We start from the raw sequence: 21,609 nt of genomic DNA, 5'->3' as shown, positions 1-21,609 counted from the left end.
GATTCATCCAGGTGTGTCTGGCCATTGTCGTCGTGCTTACTGAGGTCAGGCACACCTGGATTAATCAGTTTGTCCAATCATGAAAGACAGGAAATGAAGGAGTGGTATTGAGTTCAGGAAGTAGTGGATTTGTGCAAAGAGCCCATTGATAGAATTAGAATTTGGAGTTCCATTTTCGACCGCTAGATGGAGGCATTGAGCTTATTGTATTACAGTATTGTTCTTTAAGGGAAAGTCTGAAACCATAGATTTGCTATTGTTGTACATCTACAAGTATCTGTCTGTCTGTCTTTCTCTTCTATCTCTGTCTGTCTGTCTGTCTGTCTCAAAATGTGTGTGTGAGGTAATTGCACCTATACACGTGGTGCGTCTCTCTCTCTCTCTCTTTCTCTCTCTCTCTCTCCATCCCACCCTCTCTCTCTCTCCCCCCTCTCTCTCCATCTCTCCCTCCTTGTCCCATTGTCAGAATACTTGAAAGAAAGTCCAAACAGCGTATGAACAAGTTAACAAGACGAAGGAGAAGAAGAAGCTCCAAGGAGGAGAAACTTCCGTGCGCTTAACTGTTAAACGTCACCACTTCCAACCAACTTGGAGATGCTCTGAGAGGAAACGTAATACTTTTAGCAGTGTTTTTTTGCAAGCTCACTTTAAGAAGGTATGGGCATCACTTCCTGTATTTCAAATTGTGTGATTGGTGGAAATGTTCACCTGCAGCGGAAGGTGGGAAGAAATTAGGTTAAATGTGACTGGTAACCATATATTTGGCAAATACTTTTTTTTTGTAAGAAATTAAACTGTTTAAAGATTTGGGGGGGGGGGGGGGGGGTTGTGTTTAAAAAAATACTAAAACGAGATTGTTTTGAATAAATACTATATTATAAGTATATATATTGAATAAAATAATACATACTGTTCATGTAAGGTACAAATCAAAAGTTTATATGTATTTTATTCATACTCCATATATGTGGTCAATATTTGATAATTTGAAAAAAATGTTTTTCATTTGAAGGAAATTACATTGTTTTGTAATAAAATAACATTACAAATACAGATACTGTATTTAAGAAAAGTTCCATCTGAATATGCGTAAAATGTAAGTCCTTGCATGTTTAATTTTATTTCCATATTACTGTACTATATTTGGTAACAATTTTATATATTTGGAAAAATACAAAAAATATTGGTAGAAATGTTTAAAAATACATTTTTACACAATTATTACGAAAAAACGGTTATAAGATTTTTATAAAATTTAATTTAAACTACTGTAAATGCACAATTGTATTTACATGTAGGCTACATATGTTAATTATTTTACATATTTCGGAAATTTTAAAATGTAATAAATATAAATAAATGAGTAAAAATAGTCACATGAAATTATTAGAAGTGAACCCCAAGTAAAAGTTATTATGACAAAATGCAAAATAAATAAATGTCGCTTAACCATCTGCATTTGTGTGTACTTTTCCCACAATGTTAATTTTGACAATTGATAATTGCTGCTCAAGTTGAAAGTAGCGTCACGTGGCTTCCATTAAACTCGCACTGTCTTTGTCAAGCGAAAATGCACATGAATTGACGTTGCGTGTTGCTCGTCAGACATGCAGCACGGGCCGGTGTGCGTCGGCTGCAGCAGGCCGATCGCGGACAAGTTCCTGCTGCGGGTCGCGGACGGCCTCCGGCACGAGGCGTGTGCGCGCTGCTCGGCGTGCGGGGACGCGCTGCGGGACTCGTGCTTCGTGCGGGAGCAGCGACTCTACTGCAAGCGGGACTACGCGGAGTGAGTGACTCAAACATTTTCATTTGTGTATCAGCCAGAACATGAGATACAACGAGGGATGATTAACATTGCATCATATACACGTTAGAAATACTTGTATTTGGGGGCGAACATACTTGTATTATAGTTAAGATTTATTTATTTATTTATTTTTTAAACAAATTCTAGTTTCGAATCTCATCACAATGTAAAATGCCATTCAGGCTTCTCGGTGCGTTTTGAGTCGCATCTGTTCTCGCATGAAAGTTTACCGATCGTGTTTTTTTTTTTTTTTTTTTTGCATGGGCAGTTGACTTCCAACAAACTTGGTGCAGTCCTCTCGCGAAGAGAACAAGGTGACTGAGGGTGGGAGGTGTAATACACCCACACACACTTAAAAACAGGCAGGGGTGGAGCTCAAATGACACATTGTCAAAATGTGTTAAAATCGCGAGGTCCATTGGCCCGGTAAAGACAAGCTGGGGGCCAACATATGGTGAAGAGGTAAACCCCCCCTTCACACACACCTTTCCGTCCTAACCTCCCATCACCCGTTTCCACTCCTTGTTTATCACTTTCTCCTCATCCTTACACCTAAAAATCTCAATTCCAGTCGAGCCACTTTAACAGACAGCAATATACTACGTTATATACCACCATTAATTCTGTTGCCTCTGGAGTCAATTGTTAATTATAAAAGACCGACGCAAAATATGCGTGTGAGGCGTCAGTATTATTTTTGTTTATTTGGGGTCACGTTCTACGCTGTAGTATCTGTGACAACGAATGTGTGTGCGCCCGCCGCCTGAGTCACATGAACGTCAGCGAATGAGAACGTAGCTTTAGCTAGCTGCTAACTAAACGTTAGCCAGTCTGGTGTTTGGTGACAGTGTCAGTCGAGGCCATCGGCGATTAATATAAGAATGTGCTTTTGTTTACTGTATTTTGTTACTGTTTATTCTGTATCTATTCTTGACCTCCTGTGGGGGGGATTACAATTCATTCTAACTAGTGGTGGTAGGCTATATTATATGAATTAGTTAGCAATGTTTACTTAACGTGCAGTTGTTTAAACCGGTTGTGCACATTATACCAACATCCAAAAGAAGCAAGTTTTTCAAGGTGGCCATATGTCCGAAAATCTGTCGCATCGCTTCAAGAGAGACAACGGTGTGAACGTATTTTGGCGGCCAGCGACCTCCGCAAGCTAATGGCATCTGGAAAGCCGCTCTCGCCGCAGCCCCTGTGTGGCGCTATGGGACGACGCTCAGCCAACCGTGAAATATCTAACCTGACCAATTAGCGGGAGGCCTGGCGCCAAAGCTCCGCCTCTGAGATTTCACCTCTCCAAATTTAACACCCCCCCCCACCACCAAGTGGCTTATACTAGCCCCTCCCGCCTCACCTGCTGTCCTTTAAGACCCCATATTTATTTTACACTACAAAAATCCCACCGCACACCGCCAATGAAAAATGTCACAAAACGAAACCAAAAAAAAAACACAAGTGCTGGAATTCATAATGATGAATTCAAGTTGATAATGTTATCAGTGAAAAATTACTGCCTGTTTACATCAGCTACACCGATAGCCGATCAGCGCATTGAGCTTGGCTTCGCTCCGCCGGACTTGCGCGGCACGTCGGTCATATCGGTCACATGACTGGCAGTGTCCTTGACCTTAGAGATCTGTATCTGACACACACGGGATCCTGCTTCACCTGATCCAGAAACCGGATCTGCTTCTGTACGTGTCCACTAGACCGCACCAGTCCAAGCATGGGGAACATTACAGCTTGTGTGCATGTTGAAGGGGGATTTATTTAACCCCATGTGACCCGTCGGTACTAGGTAAGTGTTCCCAACGTTTATTGGGCTCATTAGCCAAGGCTATTTTTAGCATCTTGCTCCAAGTATCTGTCAACAATTGTATGTTTGTGACAACAACGTGTGAGCCGCTTTTCAATGGTAATCAAATTAGTAGTTAACCCAGTGCTTGGGTTACTTATTCCATCCAAATTGGGTTACTTTGAACCCAGTATTTTTAAGAGTGTGTTGCATCGTCACGTCACAGAAACATTCCAAGCATTTCCTCGGCCTACTTCATTGATTCTTAGGTTCAGGAATGCAAGCGTGCGGCATGTCGGCCATATTAAAGTGCATACCAGCGAGGCCGCAGGGCAGACGACCCACATGGGTCAAGCAGGCACCGTTTGACCTCGAGGAGGCTTCACCGTTTCCCCCGGTAACCACACAGCAAGAGTCAGAGGAATGTAATAGGATGTAGAGCAATTGACAAGGATGTACCAGCACCTTTGATTGTTAAGAGTCGTTATATGGACTCAGTGGCCACTTCACCTCCGCTGTCATGGTGCGGCTCATTTAACAATTAGCCAATTGTTTTAGCATTGTGGTTGTAGTTTGCAGTGGTGTAAAACTGCACACTATTCAAATGAATGCCTCTATTCTAACTTTTATTGAGCCAAGTCCCAGTAAATCCTTACATAATGCAAACACATAAAAAAATATAATAGAGAGAGTGAAAGTGCATTGGATACGACAAAAATATTCTACAACCAGAGGGTTAAGATGTTCAGTGAATCTTTCTCTTTAGCAAAAATGAGGCTGAGCTTCAAATAGGCCCGCTTCCTGTTTTCACTCTACTTTCTTCAAATTTACAATATTTATTGTGCAGCCTTCCGCCGTCTAGTGGAAGAGCATTTAATTGTTCTGCTTGTCACTATACTTGGCTCTCATAGATAGATAAACAAATATATATTATTTTATAGTAAATAAACACTAATTTTCAGACCAATTAAGTGAAATTGGGAATCACCGTATGCTGTACGTTATCAACAGTTCTGTAATATTTCTTACTTTATTTGAGCCATTTTCCCCTCTAAAATTGGTTAGTTGAATTCATATAAAATATAAATGAACTATTTTACACTTACATAGTAATGTTTTATTTTCCGAAATAATTTGTAGCTACATTTATAATAATGCAATTACAAAAAAAATTGCACTAATAATTGTATTGAAGTCAGCTATTTAATTTTTTGTATATTGTGTATGCAATGTATATAAATATATATTTTTTGTACATAAATGTATATAAATATATTTTTTGTATATAAAATAAAATGTATATTATTTTGTATATAGACATTTTTTCTTAAAATCGGTGAGCTAAATGAATTTATTTTCTAATTCTATAAAAAGAAAAAAATATATATTAATTATGTCAGTATATGCAGTACAGGAAAAAATGAATAACTTCACTTAAGTAATAGACCCTGAAGTGTCAAGAGCTATCAGTTCCTCATGCTGGTTCGCTGAGTGGCCCTCTAACCCGCAAGTCATGTCTGCAGACAACTCCAGAATGATGACGCATCATCAGGCATGACAGCCCCAAGATGGGTCGGTGCCAGTCGCTGGACAATAGTCCTGCTGCTTGAGTGTTTGCTGGGACGGCTCTGTCTTTGTCCCACTCTGGCTGAGCAGACTTCGGGATAATTCTACAGATAATTCCAAGGACCGGCGGGCCCAGCCTATCCCGCCGGGATATCTGATTCCCCCCCTCCGCTTGGAGCCATGGCCTGCCGTGAGCCTTTTCTGGGCGCTCCCCGGGGGGGCTGGGCCGCCGACACGGCAGCCGGAGCCACGGCAACGGTGTCACGGTGTGGCTAAGCCCGAGCCGCTCCCGGTTGCCAGGCGCTAAGACGCACACCCGCCATGCTGAGGGTATTCGTCTGAGTGGTTAGAATGGGAGGATGAGGAGGGGGAGACGGAGGAGGAAGGGGGTGAGAGGGCAAGTCAACGAGACGGTTATAGTGACAGTCAAACTCAGCCACATATCCTCTGTTATTTTCTGGAAGAAAAAAAACACCTATTCACTTTTTTTTGTGCTCAGGCCTGAGCCATGTCTAATATTATTCCTTGAGATCCCAGATAATTCCACTTTGTAAATTCAAAACAACCACATAGCTCAGTTTTTCAGTTCACTAGCTTAATGCTAATACATCTCTTTCCCTCTCACCAGGTTGTTTGCGGTGCGTTGCGGGGGCTGCGTCGAGGTCATCTCCTCCACAGAGCTGGTCCTGCGTGCCGGGCCCGCCGTCTTCCACCTGCGCTGCTTCACCTGCAGCGTGTGCTCCGCCCCCCTGAGGACCGGAGACCGCTGCGTGGTCAGGGAGGGCCGACTAGTGTGCGCCAGGGAAGACTACCACCAACGCGTGGCCAGCCCGACCTCATCTGACACAGGTGAGAGCATGTGCAGACTTAGCATCTCATTTTGTCTGGTTCAAATGTACAGTAAAGTTAAAATGTTGGGTTCCGAGGCTCCTTAGAGGGAAGCTATTTTTTCAAGAACCACCTCATAACCCAAATACAAAACATAACACTTTTAGGTAAAAGTGACGACGTCGAGGATGATGATGACGAGGAGGAGGAATCGGGGAGGATCACGAGTAGACGAAATAGATCTGATGAGCAGGAAAGTAAACGTCCCAAAAGACCTCGTACTATTTTGACCACCCAGCAAAGACGGATCTTCAAAGCCTCCTTTGAGGTTTCATCCAAGCCGTGTCGAAAGGTAAAGTCCGGATTTTTCGCATTAATTATAAAGTACTGCTCTTATAATTATACTTCTCATTGACAGTAGAATATTATTAAAATGTATTTGGGGTAAAATCATTCTTCCCTGGCCCCATCTCATTCATGTCTCTAATTGAATTTTTAGTTATTGTTTTTTTTAAACATAGAAACTCTCGCAAAAGAGACTATTAAAGTTTCTTGGCCGTGGTCTATGTTTTAATGATGTGTGCACTGTAAAAAAAAAAAAATACAACAACAAACTAGTAACATTTCGTTTTTGTCAGGTGTCTAAGAAATGAATTATGGGAAAGGTAGTCCTACTAGCCTAATGCTGTGGTCGCCGGTCAGACCCAACGCAAGAGAATCTGTTCTGCTGGCATATTTCCAAAGTTACAATGCGAGACCGTAAACTTGAGCTTCCATTAGCTGCCAGGACTAAGCAAAAACGGTTGGAAAATGGTCAGTGCATTGCTTATTCACAGCTGTTGAGCTGTCAACCAAGATAGCTTTAGCATTGGCTAAAGTAATAGCACAACCAGGTTGACTAGCAGTTAATTTTGTTACAAATAGTTCCTGGTGAGAATTTATCGTATGATTGATTTTCAGCAAAATTGTCGTGTCTTGGTTTTTAATTGTGAAAATCTGGTCACCCTATGCTAGCTTCCTTAGCATGGCGCGGTGCACGGCTACATTCACATTTTGCTAGCAGCATGAAGACTGCACACCACAGAACAATGTAATTTGAACCACCGCCTAATTGTACACCTTCATACCCACTGTCTACATATTTTATCATTAGGATTCTACTTTTCAGATGATACTTAATAAAAGTAACGAGAAAAATCCTGACTCAGCATCTTCTGGCCCAAAATTGAACAGATTCCTTCTTTGGTCTTGAAATTGGCTAAGGAGATTTTGCAACATCTGAAAAACAATGACAAAAAATTATTTGAAGTTATTCTATAGCAGTCAACAAAATTTAAAGGAGCGATACTGTGCACAGGCTGTGGAGGAGTACGTCACAAAAAGCCAAAGAAAAAGCCCAGTTACTCCATCTCATATAACCTTGACTGGACCTCTGCTCTGTTGTTTATCTCTGTTTTTAAAATCTGCCCCTTTTATTTCCTGAATCTTAATCAAAGGTACGGGAGACCTTGGCAGCAGACACTGGCCTTACTGTGCGGGTCGTGCAGGTCTGGTTCCAGAACCAAAGAGCCAAGGTAACACACACACACACACATCCACTCACGTACACATACTATAAGAAAATCTCTTTCGGCACGGAGCCGCCTGCCAAAGACGAAATCAGCCCGGTTATCTCCTCATAGAGGAAACTGATGACATTTCAGCACATGGCGACTGCACATGAAACCTCATATTGCGCACTGAAAGATGTCCTTTACCCAATACTTCATCGTTGAATAAACACACTTTTTTTTTTTTTTTTAAGATGAAGAAACTGGCCAGGAGGCAACAGCAGCAGGAGCAGGAGCAGCCGACTCAGCAGCAGCAGGAACAGACATCACATCACAAAGGTGTTACACAGCGGATGATCAATTGCATGACATTGAAATCACTCTTTTTGTGGAATGTAGATAATATGTTTAAAGTGCATGAGAAAAGTAAAACTATTGTTTTAAAATAGTTTCCTTATATTGACAATTTGTACCTATTGGAACGAATTAGCAAAACGCTTCATTTTGGGATTCCTGTTGCTCCACAGCACCCCCCAGTGGTGTGCCTACCTCTCAGCTGGAGCACTTGGGGTCTTCCTACTCCCACGTCCAGCAGCGGCAGCAGCAGCAGATGGGATTCACAACAGCGGAGCAGCAAGACTTTGACATGGACCCCTTCAGACAGGGCCTGACCCCCCCTCAGATGCCAGGGGATCACATGCACCCCTACGGTAAAGAGCACGCAAAGACTTGTGATGTACTATGCCTGTATTATACTGCCCCCAGGTGGCAAACATCAGAAGGAGTAGCACAATGTCCATTGAACTGATGCAAAAAGAAAAAGAAAAAAGTAGCATGTAATTCTTGAAAATAAAATAATTATGTATGAATAGCTAATGTTATGACCATTGGCAGAAGCATTCGGGAAAGAATCTCATCAAGGATGTTCATTTCAGGTTTGAATGCCCTTTACGGGGTCGGCGATGCCGACTGCTTGTCTCTGGGCGACACCTCGTCCCTCCTCACCCCCATCGACCGCCTCTACTCCATGCAGGACTCTTACTTCACCTCCTGAGTGACGATCCTCATCACGTCCACTCATGTACAAAACCGGAGCACAAATAGGTACACTGTGACACTCATGCAATCCTACAGTTCATCTCGTAAGTATGCTGACATGTAAATCCAGTCATGCTTCAGACAGATTATTTTACTGTCCGACCTCTCTACTATGCTTGAACGCCACGTTATGAGATTAGAACGGATGTGAATACTGTAACTGAATGTGTATTTATTCTTGTAGAGTGTGTTCATTTTGAACGGATGAATCAACTGTGATCAATAAATAATGACTGTGGAATAGTGTGTTATATACAAATGACAGTGACACGACTAACTTGGGATTTCGTCGTTTGATGTGAGGCCGCTCGTTTATTGCTTTGTACGATCCCTTAGGATCGTGTTTCATTATTGGACTAGCCACTCTAACCACAACCAGGTAGCAAAACTTAGTTCACTGCTACTGTTTTGTACTTTCTTGTCCTGTCCTGTTCTGACCTGTCCTGTTCCTTCCCACTCTGACCGTGCCCTGATTTGACTGTCTTGTCCTGCCACCTCACCCTCTTTCTCATCCTGTTCCTCCTAGTCCCATCACGCACTGTCCCAAAATATCTGATGTTGTACAGCCTAGACCTGTCCTAACCCTCTTGTACCAGCCTGCCTTCTCCATCCATCCATCCATCCCTCCCTACCTCCCGCCCTGCTTTACCCTGTCCTGTTTTCCTGTCCCGTGTCCCACCTAACCCTATTGTGCCCAGTCCCGTCTTGTCCAAACCTATCCTGACTTACCCTGTCCTGTACCACTAAGTTCTTATTTGCCCAATACTGTCCTGTGCCACTCCTGCCCCATTGCACCCTTTTTCATTCCACCTTTTCCTGTCATGCCCTGCCCTGTACTGTTCCTGTTCTGTGCCAACTCACCCCATCCTACTCAGTCCTGTCTCACCTAGTTCTATTGCACCGTATCCTATCTTATCTGACCATGTCCTGTGCTGCCTTTCTCTATCCTGTAACGCCATTCCCACCTTTGCCCTGTACTGGCCTGTGCCACCCCACCCTTTTTAATCCCACCTAGTCCTGTCCTGCTCTGTCCCATCTTGTTCTGTCCTGCTTCTGTCCCGTGCCAACACACCTAACCCAATCCCATTTTTTCTTTCCTAGTTCTATCGCACCCTATCTTGTCCTGTCTGACCCTGTCCTGCCTTGTCCTGTCCCATTCCAGCCCACCTAGTTCTTCTGCGCCCTGTCCTGTTCCTGGCCTGTGCCACACACCTTCCCCACCCTGTCCTGTCTCAAATAGTTCTATCACACCCTAGCTTGCCTGTCTAAAACCTATCCTTCCTTGGCCTGTCCTATCTCATCCTGTCCTGGGTTGTCCTGTCCTATTCTTTCATTTTCTCTCTGTCTGTCCCCTCTCAAACCTCATTCAGTCCATTTTAGTCAACTCCCGTTGCAGAGCAAAACTGTTTCAGCAGACAGATCCAGTTTGGTAATGGATCAAATATTCCCAGTGGGAAAAACTACACTGTAACCACCGTGGGGCATATTTGCATTGTATATGATTTGCTATGATGCAGTCATCTTTTGCCTGACGACTTATCAGTCTGATCCATTTCATCCCGGTTATGGGTCATGACACCAGGCCGGGTCCCTGGCAGGTAAGCGTCACAGTCACGCCGCCACCGACACAAAAGGCCTTTTTCCAGGCGCTCCTGCCAGCTGGAAAACAGCGGTCCTGATGAGAGAGCTTTGAGAATGAGCGTGACCCGGGAGATACCAAGACCCCTCGCTTCCTTGCCCTCGCCGTGAACCCTCTCCTGGAACCCGTCTCGTGTTTCCCCCGCTATGAAACGAGACCTCGCCGAGCAGAGAGCGCAAGTCAATGGTCAGGAACAATCTAAGTGTCTGTCAGTGTGCTGTGCTTCTGCCAAGAGAGCCCAAACAAGTGTGCAGCAGAGTGTGCAGTGGGGCCCCGCTTTTGTGTCTGCATGCGCTCACGTTGTCTGGAACTCAAGTATCAGGATGCCTCTTTATCTTTTTTAACTAGATCAGGGGATCGCGAACCTTTTGGTCCAGGGACCCCTTACTGGGAGGACATTTCTCCAGGGACCACCTTGGAATGCAAACGGCTCTTAACTTTTATGTGTGCTTCTAAATGGGGTAGTGATGAAAAAGAAAAACAAAATTTGATGTTACAATGACATTCACATTTTTTAGATGAGATAAGTTGTAATGTGAGAATAGTCATTGTTTTCAAGAAAAAAAAAGAATAATTTAAGGGGGAAATATGTCATCTTACAAGAATAAACTCTTCTTTTTTTTTAAGTAGTCACAATAATGTGATCATAAAGTCCAAATTGAGGTGGTAAAGTCACATTAAATATAAGTCCTATGTGTACTACTAAATGCCATAGTAATGAAAAAGTAAAAAATCAAATGTAATGATACAATGACATTCACATTTTTTCAGAGGAAAAAAGTTGTAATGTGAAAAAATATGTTTTACAAAAATAAAATAATATTTTTTTCAAGATAAAGTCACAACATTGTGATACTAAAGTCAAACGTTAAGGAACAAAAGTCATATTTTAGGATTTTAAAAATACAACTTTTTTTCTTGGAATAGTGCAGTTTATATTCTGGTAAAGATTTATTCTTGAAAGAAATACAACTTTTTTTTTTAATGTTATTAAAAATATATATAGGACTTTATTCCTGTACCGGTAAATAATACACCTGAAGCTCCTCCCCTAATTTCCACATCGTTGCTTGACACTTTTAGTTGCCACAAGATGGCCTCAAACCAATATTTTATATTAGTGCGTGTTCCCGGGCCATTGCATATGGCTTTGAACTAAGCACAAAAATAATAAATAGGTGAGTTTTTCAGCAAACAACAGAGTCGCGCCTCCAAAATCCGTAAATAAACGAATTTGTGAATGCCAATAAGTGGACATGCGAGGGGTGGGTGTTGTGGGGGGTGTTGGCATGAGCTGAGAATGAGCTAGATGGCGGAACAGAAGCCAAACCAAAGGAGGAGAGCCAAGGTGGTTCTCTCCCTTCCTGCGTGCACAGTTCACAAACCCACGCACGCACGCACACACAGAGTGTAGTTGTCAGCAGTGATGGTGAGGGGTTTGGGAACAACACTCGAGCCGCGATCATACGGTCACAGTTGGTGGCCATAACCTCGTTATTATGCTCAAGGTAGCCGACAGTTTCCTGTCAGCGGGCCCGTTATTTATTGCAGGGTCCGTGCCAAGAAGCAGGCCACACACACAAACATAAACGCACACACGTTCTGCCTTTTAAGAGCTATAATTGGCTTCATGCTGTTGCAGCGCCAACATAGATGAATACGCTGTGCTGAAGATTCGCCGACAACCGCCAGGTTGATACAGTCAACCCCGTTTTACTATTATTATTTTTTTTAACTTTTTCTATAACACTAGGATGCCACTAGATGTCGCCAAAGACCTGGCTAATTGAAAAATATTTATTTTATTTTATTTTTAAATAAAAGTAGTAATTGGTGTCAAGCTATGTTAACTTGTCGGGATGTCAGGGTGCCTTTGTTTTACAATTTAAAAATGTATTCTGGGCCATCAATTAGTCAACTGAGATTTTTTATTTTTGGTTTAGTGTTATATTGGCAGGCTCAGTTCCAGTTTGTGTCATTTTATTCTTAGTATAGATAAGAAATTAAAAAATATTTTTTCCAAGATAAATTCACAATCTTATGAATATGATATTAAAGTAAATACTCAACAAGGAAAGAAAGTCACGTTTTACCAACTGAATTTCATGAATACAGCTTCATTCTCATTAAATATTACAACTTTTATTCTGTAAGACACATTTTTCTTAAAGTAATGACCATGGCAGTGGGGTAGATGCCACGGATTTCCGACTTCCGGATTTACACTCGCACCCCCACTCCTGCGCCCCCCAACCGAGCGCTCCCGCCCATCGCAGGGCGTCTCAACTCTCTGAAATGCTTCGGACAACTGAAACAGGCACGCTAGTGCACTACACACCCGCGTCCGTCGACGGAAACGCGCAACCATGGGGCACAAAGGCGGAAGCGCAACACTTGGGACGCGGCCCACACGTCGCAAACAGGAAACGGAAACCAAGCTGATGTGTAAAAAACCAGCATCTTGGAAGTCCCGCCTCCTCCGTGGCATACAGTATACCCCATTGGTTACAGATTAGTGTTATTATCCTTTAGCTTCAGCTACTAAATGTTTTGAAACGCTTGCCAGGAGAGGGCAGACGTGTGCTTTAAATCTACCATGCAACAAGGGCCCGACAGCTTTTGAAGTCCATCAAGTCAGGCTGCAAATTGATGTCAAATACGTCACTAGGTTTGGCTCGTAAAGTTGTTAAATCATTTGAAAGCATAATGTTGTAAATTGAGTTTGTAATTATGTTAAAGTTTGAAATGTATTTAGGCCCTACAGTTGAAACTCGACAATTTTGGAGGACAATTTTGAACATCTTAAGGAGGTGAAAATTACTTCTTTTTTTTTTTTTTTGCTTTCGCCCTATTCAAAGTGAATAATAATAAATGCATCCTCTGACATGGTCACTGATGGTGATACACGTTGGAGCTTTTCTGACCTGACGTTTAACTTCAGCCCTGATTAATGTGCATTTCCTGGCAGACAGGAAGTGCACACCTCCAGCAGAACAATTTGTTACTTTTGTGCCAATCAGATCAAATTCTTCTCACTCGCTGTCAACCACTGAGCCAAACGGTCTGACCATTGAATGACGATTGTACGGACATTCGATAGCCTTTTTTTTTTCCAGACCAATGCCAGTTTGAGTCAGATGCTGATACCAAGTACTGAACAAATATTTTAACGCAAATGTTGAAGCAACACATAGTGTACAACAGCCAGACAATATACATATATTGCAGGTATATATTCTTTATTGTCTGTGAAAAATGACTAATATACAGTATAGATCAACAAAAGCAGGATTTTTCAGTGGATGACGTTCAGTCATTTTGCTAAAATTCTTCCTGTTTTGTTCTTCTTTCAAATTAACACTCTCAAACTAAATAAATGTGTCGCCATCTAGTGGTCGACATTGGGATTGACCCAATATGAACAAGAGCTCGGTTCAAATAAAATTATTTACGATACAAAAAAAATCCACAAAATAGAAGGAACGTAAACATGGAACCTGCGATGAAGGGGGGGGGGGGGGTACTGTAAATACAATTAGTGTAGAAGTACTGTATTTGATTTATATGTTAGCATTGATCAAGTCCAAGGAACTCAGTGATGATGCAAGATTTCTGAACTGCAAATTACGAGAGTCGATAATCTCAATTTAACATGTTGCTTTAAATCTCTTTCCAATGTGAGTCCACTTTCACAAACTAAGGCGTTGCCCTCAACTATGGTGCTGACAAAGTCACATGCAAACAGTAATGAGTCGTGTGTTTGTCGAGCACTGTTTGTGTGTGAAGAAAAGTGATAAGGGGTGGGGGTTTGAGTTGGTTTGCGCTATCATGAGATGCAGGGAAGTCTGGACGGGATGTGACTGAATACACAATGTAACTAATGAACAGGATTTCTAATAGGATAATACTGTTTGCCCAATACCAGATGATATAATTGAAGCAATTATGGTGGAAAATAACAGTAAAATTAAATTTTTACTACTGCTTCAGCCTCAAATATACATATCAAATATTATTCCTAATTTGGAGATTTTAAACTTTTATTATTTATTATAACTGGTGGACAACATAAAAACTAATAATTGTAATTAATTAATTAATCAATCAATCTAATTAATATGTGACAAACTGTCATTTTATGTCCTAATGGATTACACATTTCGGCCTGTGTAGGATTAAACTGCAAGTGAACATAAAAATGACTACAAAGTGACTAATTATATTGTAGATGCTTGATTATATGTACACATGTTGATATTCATTCCTCCTCTTCGCTAGACAGTCTTGCAGCTTCTTCGGTCAACCTGTGGAAAAAGAAATAGAAAAAATAAATTATCATGCTTATGAAACTGCATAACGTTCCTGCCAAAATCACTACTACATTTAAGAACATCACACACAAAAATACACATATATTTCTTGAGTTAACAAACCACATACTCATAAGCTTACGCACTAACATCAAGTCGATTTCCTGTCAGGAGCCAGTGAGGTCGTCTCCATGGCAATGAGACGATGTGTTTGTAACCACATTTCTAAGTATTGAATCAAGGTGTTTAAGTCTCCTGTTCATGTGGCTGTCGTAAGAGTGCTTCCCTCCCTTATAGGAACAAAGCTTGGAATTGACCCCCCCCCCCCTGCATTCCTAAATTCAACTTCAAAAACAAATTCTAATAAGTGCAAATGAACTTACTTCCCCAAAAACTTTTTAGACAACAAATCAACGCTTACCTCACTTGGCCTGGCTTCTTTCCTGTCAGAACAAAAAGATTATTATGGTCTGCACTCAAAGTGTTGCATTGCGTCTGTATGTGTGCGCAAACACTTACTTTTCCTGCTTTCCATCCAAGTAACACACATGCAGCAACTGCAGCAAAACGTAAGGCTTCCACAGGCCAATACAACCAACAGGAAAGTATAGCCTGAGGAAATAATAACGATAGCGACTGTTATGCCAAGGATAATATTTGGGGTGGCGGGGAATGTAGCAACAATGATTGGCTCACTGGCACAGACTGGCCTCGGGCTGCTCCAAAAGGCAGACGTCCCGCAGGTGACTTCCGCCGAGCCGATTCTGAGGAAGCCGGGGTGACATGTGAACTGACACGTGGAGTTGACTGTGTGGTTTCCATCTGCACAGCTGAGGTATCCGTTGGGGTGGAACAGAGGGTGGCATTCCGCAGCTGGGATCGCCGAGGCTTAACGAAAGGACACTTATGTAAAAAAAAAAAAAAAAGTCCAAAATAGCAAAACAAAAAATTGCTGATGAAAGGGTTTTAAGGGGATTCGCTACATCCTGGAACAGGAGAAAATGCGCGACTGTCAGGATACCGGTAATTTCATTTCAGTTATATAAAGTGACCCCAAAATGACCTTAAAACCTAAATAAGTGACCTATGGTGTTGTAGTCTCCTTACCTGTTTGACAGGTGTCTCCTTCAAAGCCAGGCTCACACAGACAGGTGACGTTGTTGACGGTCTCCTGGCATCTTCCTCTTCCACATACAGTCGCGTTACATTGAGCTGTCGCAGAAACAAAATCGATTAATCAAATCACCCATTTCAGGGGGCGGCCATTTTGCCACTTGCTGTCAAGTGAAAATTACATCAAAGTTGCTCAGGGCTCAGCTAATGACCAATCACGACTCCGCTTGGAATGTCACATGCCCAAACTCAGAAAACAGGTGTGATGTCATTTCAACATGTCATTTTTTGTCAACAACAAGTGACAAAATGGCCGCCCCCTTAGGTGAAATTTTGGGGGTTGACTTTCCAATTAAAATTATTTCAGTGATATTTAGTGACCCCAAATGACCTTAAAACCTTTAAAAAAAAAAAGTGACCCATGGTATTGTAGTCTCCTTACCTGTTTGACAGGTGTCTCCTTTAAAGCCAGGCTCACACAAACAGGTGATGTTGTTGACGCTCTCCTGGCATCTTCCTCTTCCACATACAGTCGCGTTACATTGAGCTGTCGCAGAAACAACAACATCAACTCATCAAATTCAAAGTTGCATCTTTTTTTTTTTAAGTCAACCGCAAAAAAAAAATGATTATCCATCTCAGGGGGCGGCCATTTTGCCACTTGCTGTCAAGTGAAAATGACATCATAGTTGCTCAGGGCTCAGCTAATGACCAATCACGGCTCAGCTTGGAATGTCACATGACCTCACTGAAAAAAACAGGTGAGCCGTGATCGGTCGTTAGCTGAGCCCCGAGCAACTGTGATGTCGTTTTTAGTCAACAGCAAGTGATAAAATGGCCGCCCCCTAAAATGAATTTTTTGGGGTTGACTTCCCATTTAAGTTAACTCGACATACATACTATTTACTTGAGTATTTTTGTGAAAATAATCACTACTTTTACTTTATTGTTACAATTTCATCAAGCTACATTCTGCGACACAGAATCTGCTAGCTATCTATTATTACTTGCACAATGTATTTTTGTTTTGGTTCATCCTAGTTAAATTTCTCTTGTTGGGCAATATCCAGATTTGCACCAACCTACTTATTTTTTTCTATCTTTCATTTACTTACTCAAGACATTTTTTGAGGCACAACTTTTTACCTTTACTTGAGTCATATTATTCTAAAGTAACAGTACTCTTACTTCAGTACAAGAATCCTTGATTTAAAAGACCTTGATAGCACACAGCATATTTCCTGTTCCCGCACTTCTCGTCGTTCCATTTCCCTCGGTTGGCTCCGTTGTTGACGTAGAATTCCACGCAAACGGGCCAGCTCTGGTTGTTGTTGGGCTCGTTCTCCGCCCACGACTCCTCGCCGACCCACGTGCTGTTATTCCCGATCCAGATCCAATTCCCGTCCTTGTGCATCCTGGTAATCCCCAGCCAGTAGTACGGGCTGTGGTCCTTGTTCGGCAAGAAGGAGACCAGCGCGGCATTCTCGTCCTGGTTTTGGACGACCACCATGTCTGTGTAGTACGTCCGGCACCACTCTCGGGCCTTGGTCCACGTCATGGTGATGTTGGAATAGTGATACGTCCATCCCAAGTTGACCCTTGCTAGGGAGCCACCTGATATGGATTTAGACAGCAAAACATTGATCTCAGTCATCTAAAACATTTTTATTTATTTTTTTAAATTAGAGACGGTTTTGATCATTTTTAAATGAGGTGAACACACCACTTGTGTTCAAATAGCTGTTGTTTAAAAGTTTATAATAACTGGGACATTGATGCTACTTTTGCTAGCCAATCAATAGCTTTTCACGTTAGCATTATGCTAGCGGACACAAGCCATTGTTCTTAAGGCAAAAAAATCAGCCTATAAATGCTTAGTATTTTAAATAATTCACAAGTTGAGCCACATGTAAATTGAGGTACAACTTTAATCTATTGTAATAATAAAATATTATTTTCTATTTAGTTTTTTAATGATAATAGTGTTTTGAAAAAGTGGAAGGGTGTTAAATTGTCATTTCAGGCATGGTTAAAGTTTTAAGAGAGTGCCTTAAATTTAGGTTTCAAACTTGGGTTAGGGCTTCAGACCAGGTTTAGGGTTTCAACGTTTAGTTTCAAGCAAGGTTTATGGTTTCAATTCAGAATTACTGTTTCAAGACATGATTTGGGTTTCAATTGAGAGTTGCCAAACAGGGTTAGTGATGCAAGTTAGCGTTCCAAGTTTGTATGCATCTATTTTTTAAATAAGCGCCTAGATTTCAAGTTACAAGTTAGGGTTTCAATTCAGGGTTAGGTTATGCGGCTGTACTAAATAAATTGGCTGACGAGTGTCATTCGAGTACCCACCGAGGAGTAGCACCAGCATCCACTTCATTTTCAGCAACCTTCAAAGCAGAAATATTGACAATCATAATTCAACATTGCTTACTGAGAGAATGCTCACTTACCTGAAATAGTTGAAGCTATACGATATAAACCATAGAAACAAAATATCTTGTAAAAAGTTGCTAACATTCCAATGGACACTAGACAGTGGTAGTCAACTGCATTGAGCGGCGCTCCATGTCAGGCTCTTATGGGACCTCAGGACAATACCTGGATGTTTCCGCACCGAGTGAATCCAAGTGATGATCGACAGCTACTAAATTTCAATAAACTCTGATAAGAGCATGGGTATGAGTCATACCTGAAAAAAAATCTTATTTGTATGGCAGTCAAGAATTAGATTTAAAAATCTCTTTCTGTGCGTCAAATACTGCTACAGGACTGCATTAAACTTCTTCTTTGGTGCTGGAATTCTTCAGTGTTGCTCAATGAAAGTACAGAATGCCCAAAAATGTTGTAGTGTACTCACTTTTTTGAGACTGTGCAAATGAGTAGTTTTTATCAACTGATAACTAATAATTTGATCGATATGTTATAGTAAGAACTAGATATAAAAAAAATGCCCACTCCATTTTTGTTTTGTTCATATTTATCTTTTATTACTCAAAATCAGTACATACAACTTAGTGCCATGATATGGGGTGAAAACATGATCAAAATGAGTTAAAGCTCAGTAATAGACAATAAAAACATCATCAGTGTATAAGAGAACTTTTTAAATGCTACAATAAATAATGTCACGTATTACATAAATACACTAAATAACTCACAGCTTATTAAGTAGGCCTCGGTGGCAGCGCACTATTTCCGTAACATCACACTTCCTGCGTGTTGCTAAAGGTGTCGAACAATGTGCTCAATACAAAACTCCCTTTGGGAGGAAATACATCAGCGATATGACCAAAGCACATCATATTTTTGTGAATTCAGCTTTTCAAATGATCTCATGGTCGTGGTTGTTCATGTATCGCCGTCCTATATGAGGCTGTCAATGCTGTTTTTGTAGACTTGGGGATGGTCTTCAATGTCGGAGTTGCTATCAGAAAAGACAAAAGACAGCACATGAGTACAAAACGTCATCATTTGTATAGACTCTATTGATATGAACTTTATAGACAGCCTTACCTGTTCAGCTCAAACTTCGTTGCTTTCCTTCTCATCCGTCTCAGGATCCACATGACCAGAGACAGAGTAGACAAGGACACAGCGCCCCCTATTGTTGCACCAGCCGTAATAGCAGCCACCTCAGACGTGGACTCTGCACAAACAGTTCAACTCAACGTCAACGACTGACCACCAAACTAAACTACTTGAATCTTTCCACTCCATCTCATCCACTTATCATACCTGTGCATGTTGGAGGCGCGACGTTCCACTCGCCGAAGCGCGTGCACGCCATGCTGACTGCGCCTTGGAGCTCGTGACCTTCATGGCAGCTGAAGGTGCAGACTGTATCGTGAGGGTAGGGGCTCCAAGTTGGGAGGAGGGATGGAGTGCAGTTCATATGGCCATTTTTGGGAACTTCCGGGGCGGGGCATGTGATTGCTGCAAATGGGGAGATGAAGAAGCAATTTTAAAATAATATAATTTATTAGCTTATCTTATTAGCTTAGCTTGAACTGTAAACTTCTACCAAACACCATTTATATTATATTATATTATATTATATTATATTATATTATATTATATTATATTATATTATATTATATTATATATCCTCTCACCTTCACAGCGCGGCATCATCTCGCTCCACCGCGCAGCTGACGTACACGTCACATTGTTCGGCCCCTCAATCCGAAAGCCGAGGTCGCAGCTGAAAGTGCAGCTGTGCCCGTAGCTGAACCTCGTATCTGGATCATCGCCACAGCTGACTGTCCCGTTGTCCAAGTGGACAAGAGCAGGGCACTGGACGGCTGCAGAGCATGAGAAAAAGAACAACAGGAAATCAGCACACTTGAATGTAGGAAGTGAAGTTTGGTTGTGTTTATTTTGTGAGGATTTTCCTCTCACCTTCACAAGTAGGAGGCGGGTGTGACCAGTTTTGGGTGGCGGTGCACCTTAAGGGTTCCTGCCTACTGAGCTGATATCCTTCCTCGCAGGAGTACTGACACAGCGAGTCAAAGGTGAAGTTGCCATACTTGTCAGTACAGACAACGCTGCCTTTGGGAGGGAGGGTCAGCTCATTTTTGTTGCACTGAACCACTGAAATGAAGCATATTAACACAATTAGTAATCCAGTAGTGTAATATTTGTGTGTTTTTTTTCTACCTATGAAGCTAATTATATATTCTTACCATGCTCGCACTTGTCTCCATAGAAGCCTTCAAAACACTGGCACCTGTGGCTGTTTATGGTTTCCACACATTCTCCATAGACGCATGAGTCTTTTTGGCAAGCAGCTGTGACAAGAAGAAGGACGTTACGTGCTTGAACATTAACAACATCTACACTTAAAAAAATAAAATAAAAATCCAGTCCAGTTCTCTACGCTTACCTGTATAGCACAGAGCCATTTTCTTTTTCCTGCACCTCTCATCGTTCCACTTTCCAGGCTGCGAACTCCTCTTGGTGTACATCTCCACGCAATCCTCGCTCTCGCCGGAGATCTTGCCTCTCACGCCGTTGTTGGGCTCCCTCTGCGCCCAGTTGGTGGCCTCGGCCGTGAGGGGCTTGTTGGTGCCCACCCACGTCCAGGTGCCATTGATCTTCCGGATCCCGATCCAGTAGTAGGTGGGCATGTCGGGCAGCCAGCTCATGAGATGGCCGATCTCCTCCTGGTTTTGGATGGCCACCATGTCAGTGTAGTGCTCCTGGCACCACGCTCGGGCCTGTTCCCAGTCCTTGGTGGAATTGGAGTAGAAGTAGGACCAGCACTGGACTTGCATGCACAGCACTGAGGATGGCAGTGCACAACCATATATTAGAACAACTGATAAATAGAAAAAAAAAGTTCATATGGATGTCATTTTGTTGGAGTTTGCACCTACTTGATAAAATAAAAGCCAAGCTGATCCTCAAGCTGGACATTTTGGATTCACGGCTCTGAAGTAATCCACAGAAAAGTTCCTAAAGAAAAGAAGTAAAGTATATAAAGTCAGTCAATTTCCAGCATTCGAATGCATTCTCATTGAAAAGTCCACACTTACCATTTAAAGTGATGTACTGCAGGAGTCTCTCAGTCTTCAGTGTTTAAGTCTCAATGAGTGAGTGAGATGATTGTGGCTGAAAGTTGAAGTGCCAGCTGCTCTTATAGGCCCTCGTCCGCGTGGTCCAGCAATCCGGGAAGCTGTCGTCAGCTTTTCGGTGGAAATTCCCACCCACCCTAATAACGAATGGCCAATCCACTCCACACCGTATCTTTGGGGGGATAGGAGGGGCGGGGTGGTGGGGGTGGTGGGGGTGGGGGGCGGTCAGCTCATTGTTTTTTGGCGGAAGCGCCTGATGATAGTATTATTTTCCTTCTAATGATCAGGAATATTTATTTTAGTTACTTTTTTCATTTTTAAGAA

General features: G+C 42.0%; 3 protein-coding genes and 1 long non-coding RNA gene across 4 annotated transcripts; 1 reads left to right on the top strand and 3 right to left on the bottom strand.

The window, feature by feature from the left end:
- The first annotated feature begins 99 nt into the window (after nucleotides 1–99).
- On the top strand, nucleotides 100–8,782 carry lmx1a (LIM homeobox transcription factor 1, alpha). Its single transcript, XM_077584491.1, has 8 exons — nucleotides 100–655; nucleotides 1,606–1,786; nucleotides 5,806–6,026; nucleotides 6,173–6,357; nucleotides 7,502–7,579; nucleotides 7,810–7,894; nucleotides 8,083–8,265; nucleotides 8,491–8,782. The coding sequence occupies exons 2-8, from the start codon at nucleotides 1,608–1,610 to the stop codon at nucleotides 8,607–8,609; spliced, it is 1,050 nt and encodes a 349-aa protein (XP_077440617.1). The 5' UTR covers nucleotides 100–655; nucleotides 1,606–1,607; the 3' UTR covers nucleotides 8,610–8,782.
- Nucleotides 8,783–14,534: 5,752 nt separating this feature from the next.
- LOC144062315 (uncharacterized) lies at nucleotides 14,535–15,414 on the bottom strand. Its single transcript, XR_013296378.1, has 4 exons — nucleotides 15,299–15,414; nucleotides 15,122–15,214; nucleotides 15,024–15,045; nucleotides 14,535–14,596 (listed from the first exon to the last, which is right to left on the bottom strand). It is a non-coding gene; the product is annotated as an uncharacterized LOC144062315 (long non-coding RNA).
- A 154-nt stretch (nucleotides 15,415–15,568) lies between these two features.
- LOC144062802 (L-selectin) lies at nucleotides 15,569–17,369 on the bottom strand. The gene is made up of 4 exons (XM_077584519.1): nucleotides 16,934–17,369; nucleotides 16,158–16,262; nucleotides 15,710–15,814; nucleotides 15,569–15,588 (listed from the first exon to the last, which is right to left on the bottom strand). Exons 1-4 carry the CDS (start codon nucleotides 17,367–17,369, stop codon nucleotides 15,569–15,571), a joined length of 666 nt encoding a protein of 221 aa, XP_077440645.1.
- Nucleotides 17,370–18,715: 1,346 nt separating this feature from the next.
- Nucleotides 18,716–21,301, bottom strand: LOC144062782 (E-selectin-like). The gene is made up of 9 exons (XM_077584490.1): nucleotides 21,247–21,301; nucleotides 21,088–21,166; nucleotides 20,595–20,993; nucleotides 20,395–20,499; nucleotides 20,111–20,302; nucleotides 19,825–20,013; nucleotides 19,448–19,645; nucleotides 19,226–19,358; nucleotides 18,716–19,136 (listed from the first exon to the last, which is right to left on the bottom strand). Exons 1-9 carry the CDS (start codon nucleotides 21,247–21,249, stop codon nucleotides 19,076–19,078), a joined length of 1,359 nt encoding a protein of 452 aa, XP_077440616.1. The 5' UTR covers nucleotides 21,250–21,301; the 3' UTR covers nucleotides 18,716–19,075.
- Between the last annotated feature and the right edge of the window lie 308 nt (nucleotides 21,302–21,609).

This window comes from Vanacampus margaritifer, chromosome 13 (genome assembly GCF_051991255.1).
Source record: "Vanacampus margaritifer isolate UIUO_Vmar chromosome 13, RoL_Vmar_1.0, whole genome shotgun sequence".
Classification (NCBI taxonomy): domain Eukaryota; kingdom Metazoa; phylum Chordata; class Actinopteri; order Syngnathiformes; family Syngnathidae; genus Vanacampus; species Vanacampus margaritifer.
This window is presented reverse-complemented; position numbering and strand designations above follow the sequence as displayed.

Coding starts and splice junctions, on each gene's coding strand:
- lmx1a (XM_077584491.1), top strand. CDS start 1,608: ATGCAGCACGGGCCGGTGTGCGTCGGCTGCAGCAGGCCGATCGCGGAC. Junction 6,358..7,501: donor CATCCAAGCCGTGTCGAAAG/GTAAAGTCCGGA, acceptor TCTTAATCAAAG/GTACGGGAGACCTTGGCAGC. Junction 8,266..8,490: donor GGATCACATGCACCCCTACG/GTAAAGAGCACG, acceptor TGTTCATTTCAG/GTTTGAATGCCCTTTACGGG.
- LOC144062802 (XM_077584519.1), bottom strand. CDS start 17,369: ATGACTGAGATCAATGTTTTGCTGTCTAAATCCATATCAGGTGGCTCC. Junction 16,263..16,933: donor ATATGCTGTGTGCTATCAAG/GTCTTTTAAATC, acceptor TTTCTGCGACAG/CTCAATGTAACGCGACTGTA. Junction 15,815..16,157: donor AGGAGACACCTGTCAAACAG/GTAAGGAGACTA, acceptor TTTCTGCGACAG/CTCAATGTAACGCGACTGTA.
- LOC144062782 (XM_077584490.1), bottom strand. Junction 19,359..19,447: donor CGCGCCTCCAACATGCACAG/GTATGATAAGTG, acceptor CTGTTTGTGCAG/AGTCCACGTCTGAGGTGGCT. Junction 19,137..19,225: donor ACGAAGTTTGAGCTGAACAG/GTAAGGCTGTCT, acceptor CTTTTCTGATAG/CAACTCCGACATTGAAGACC.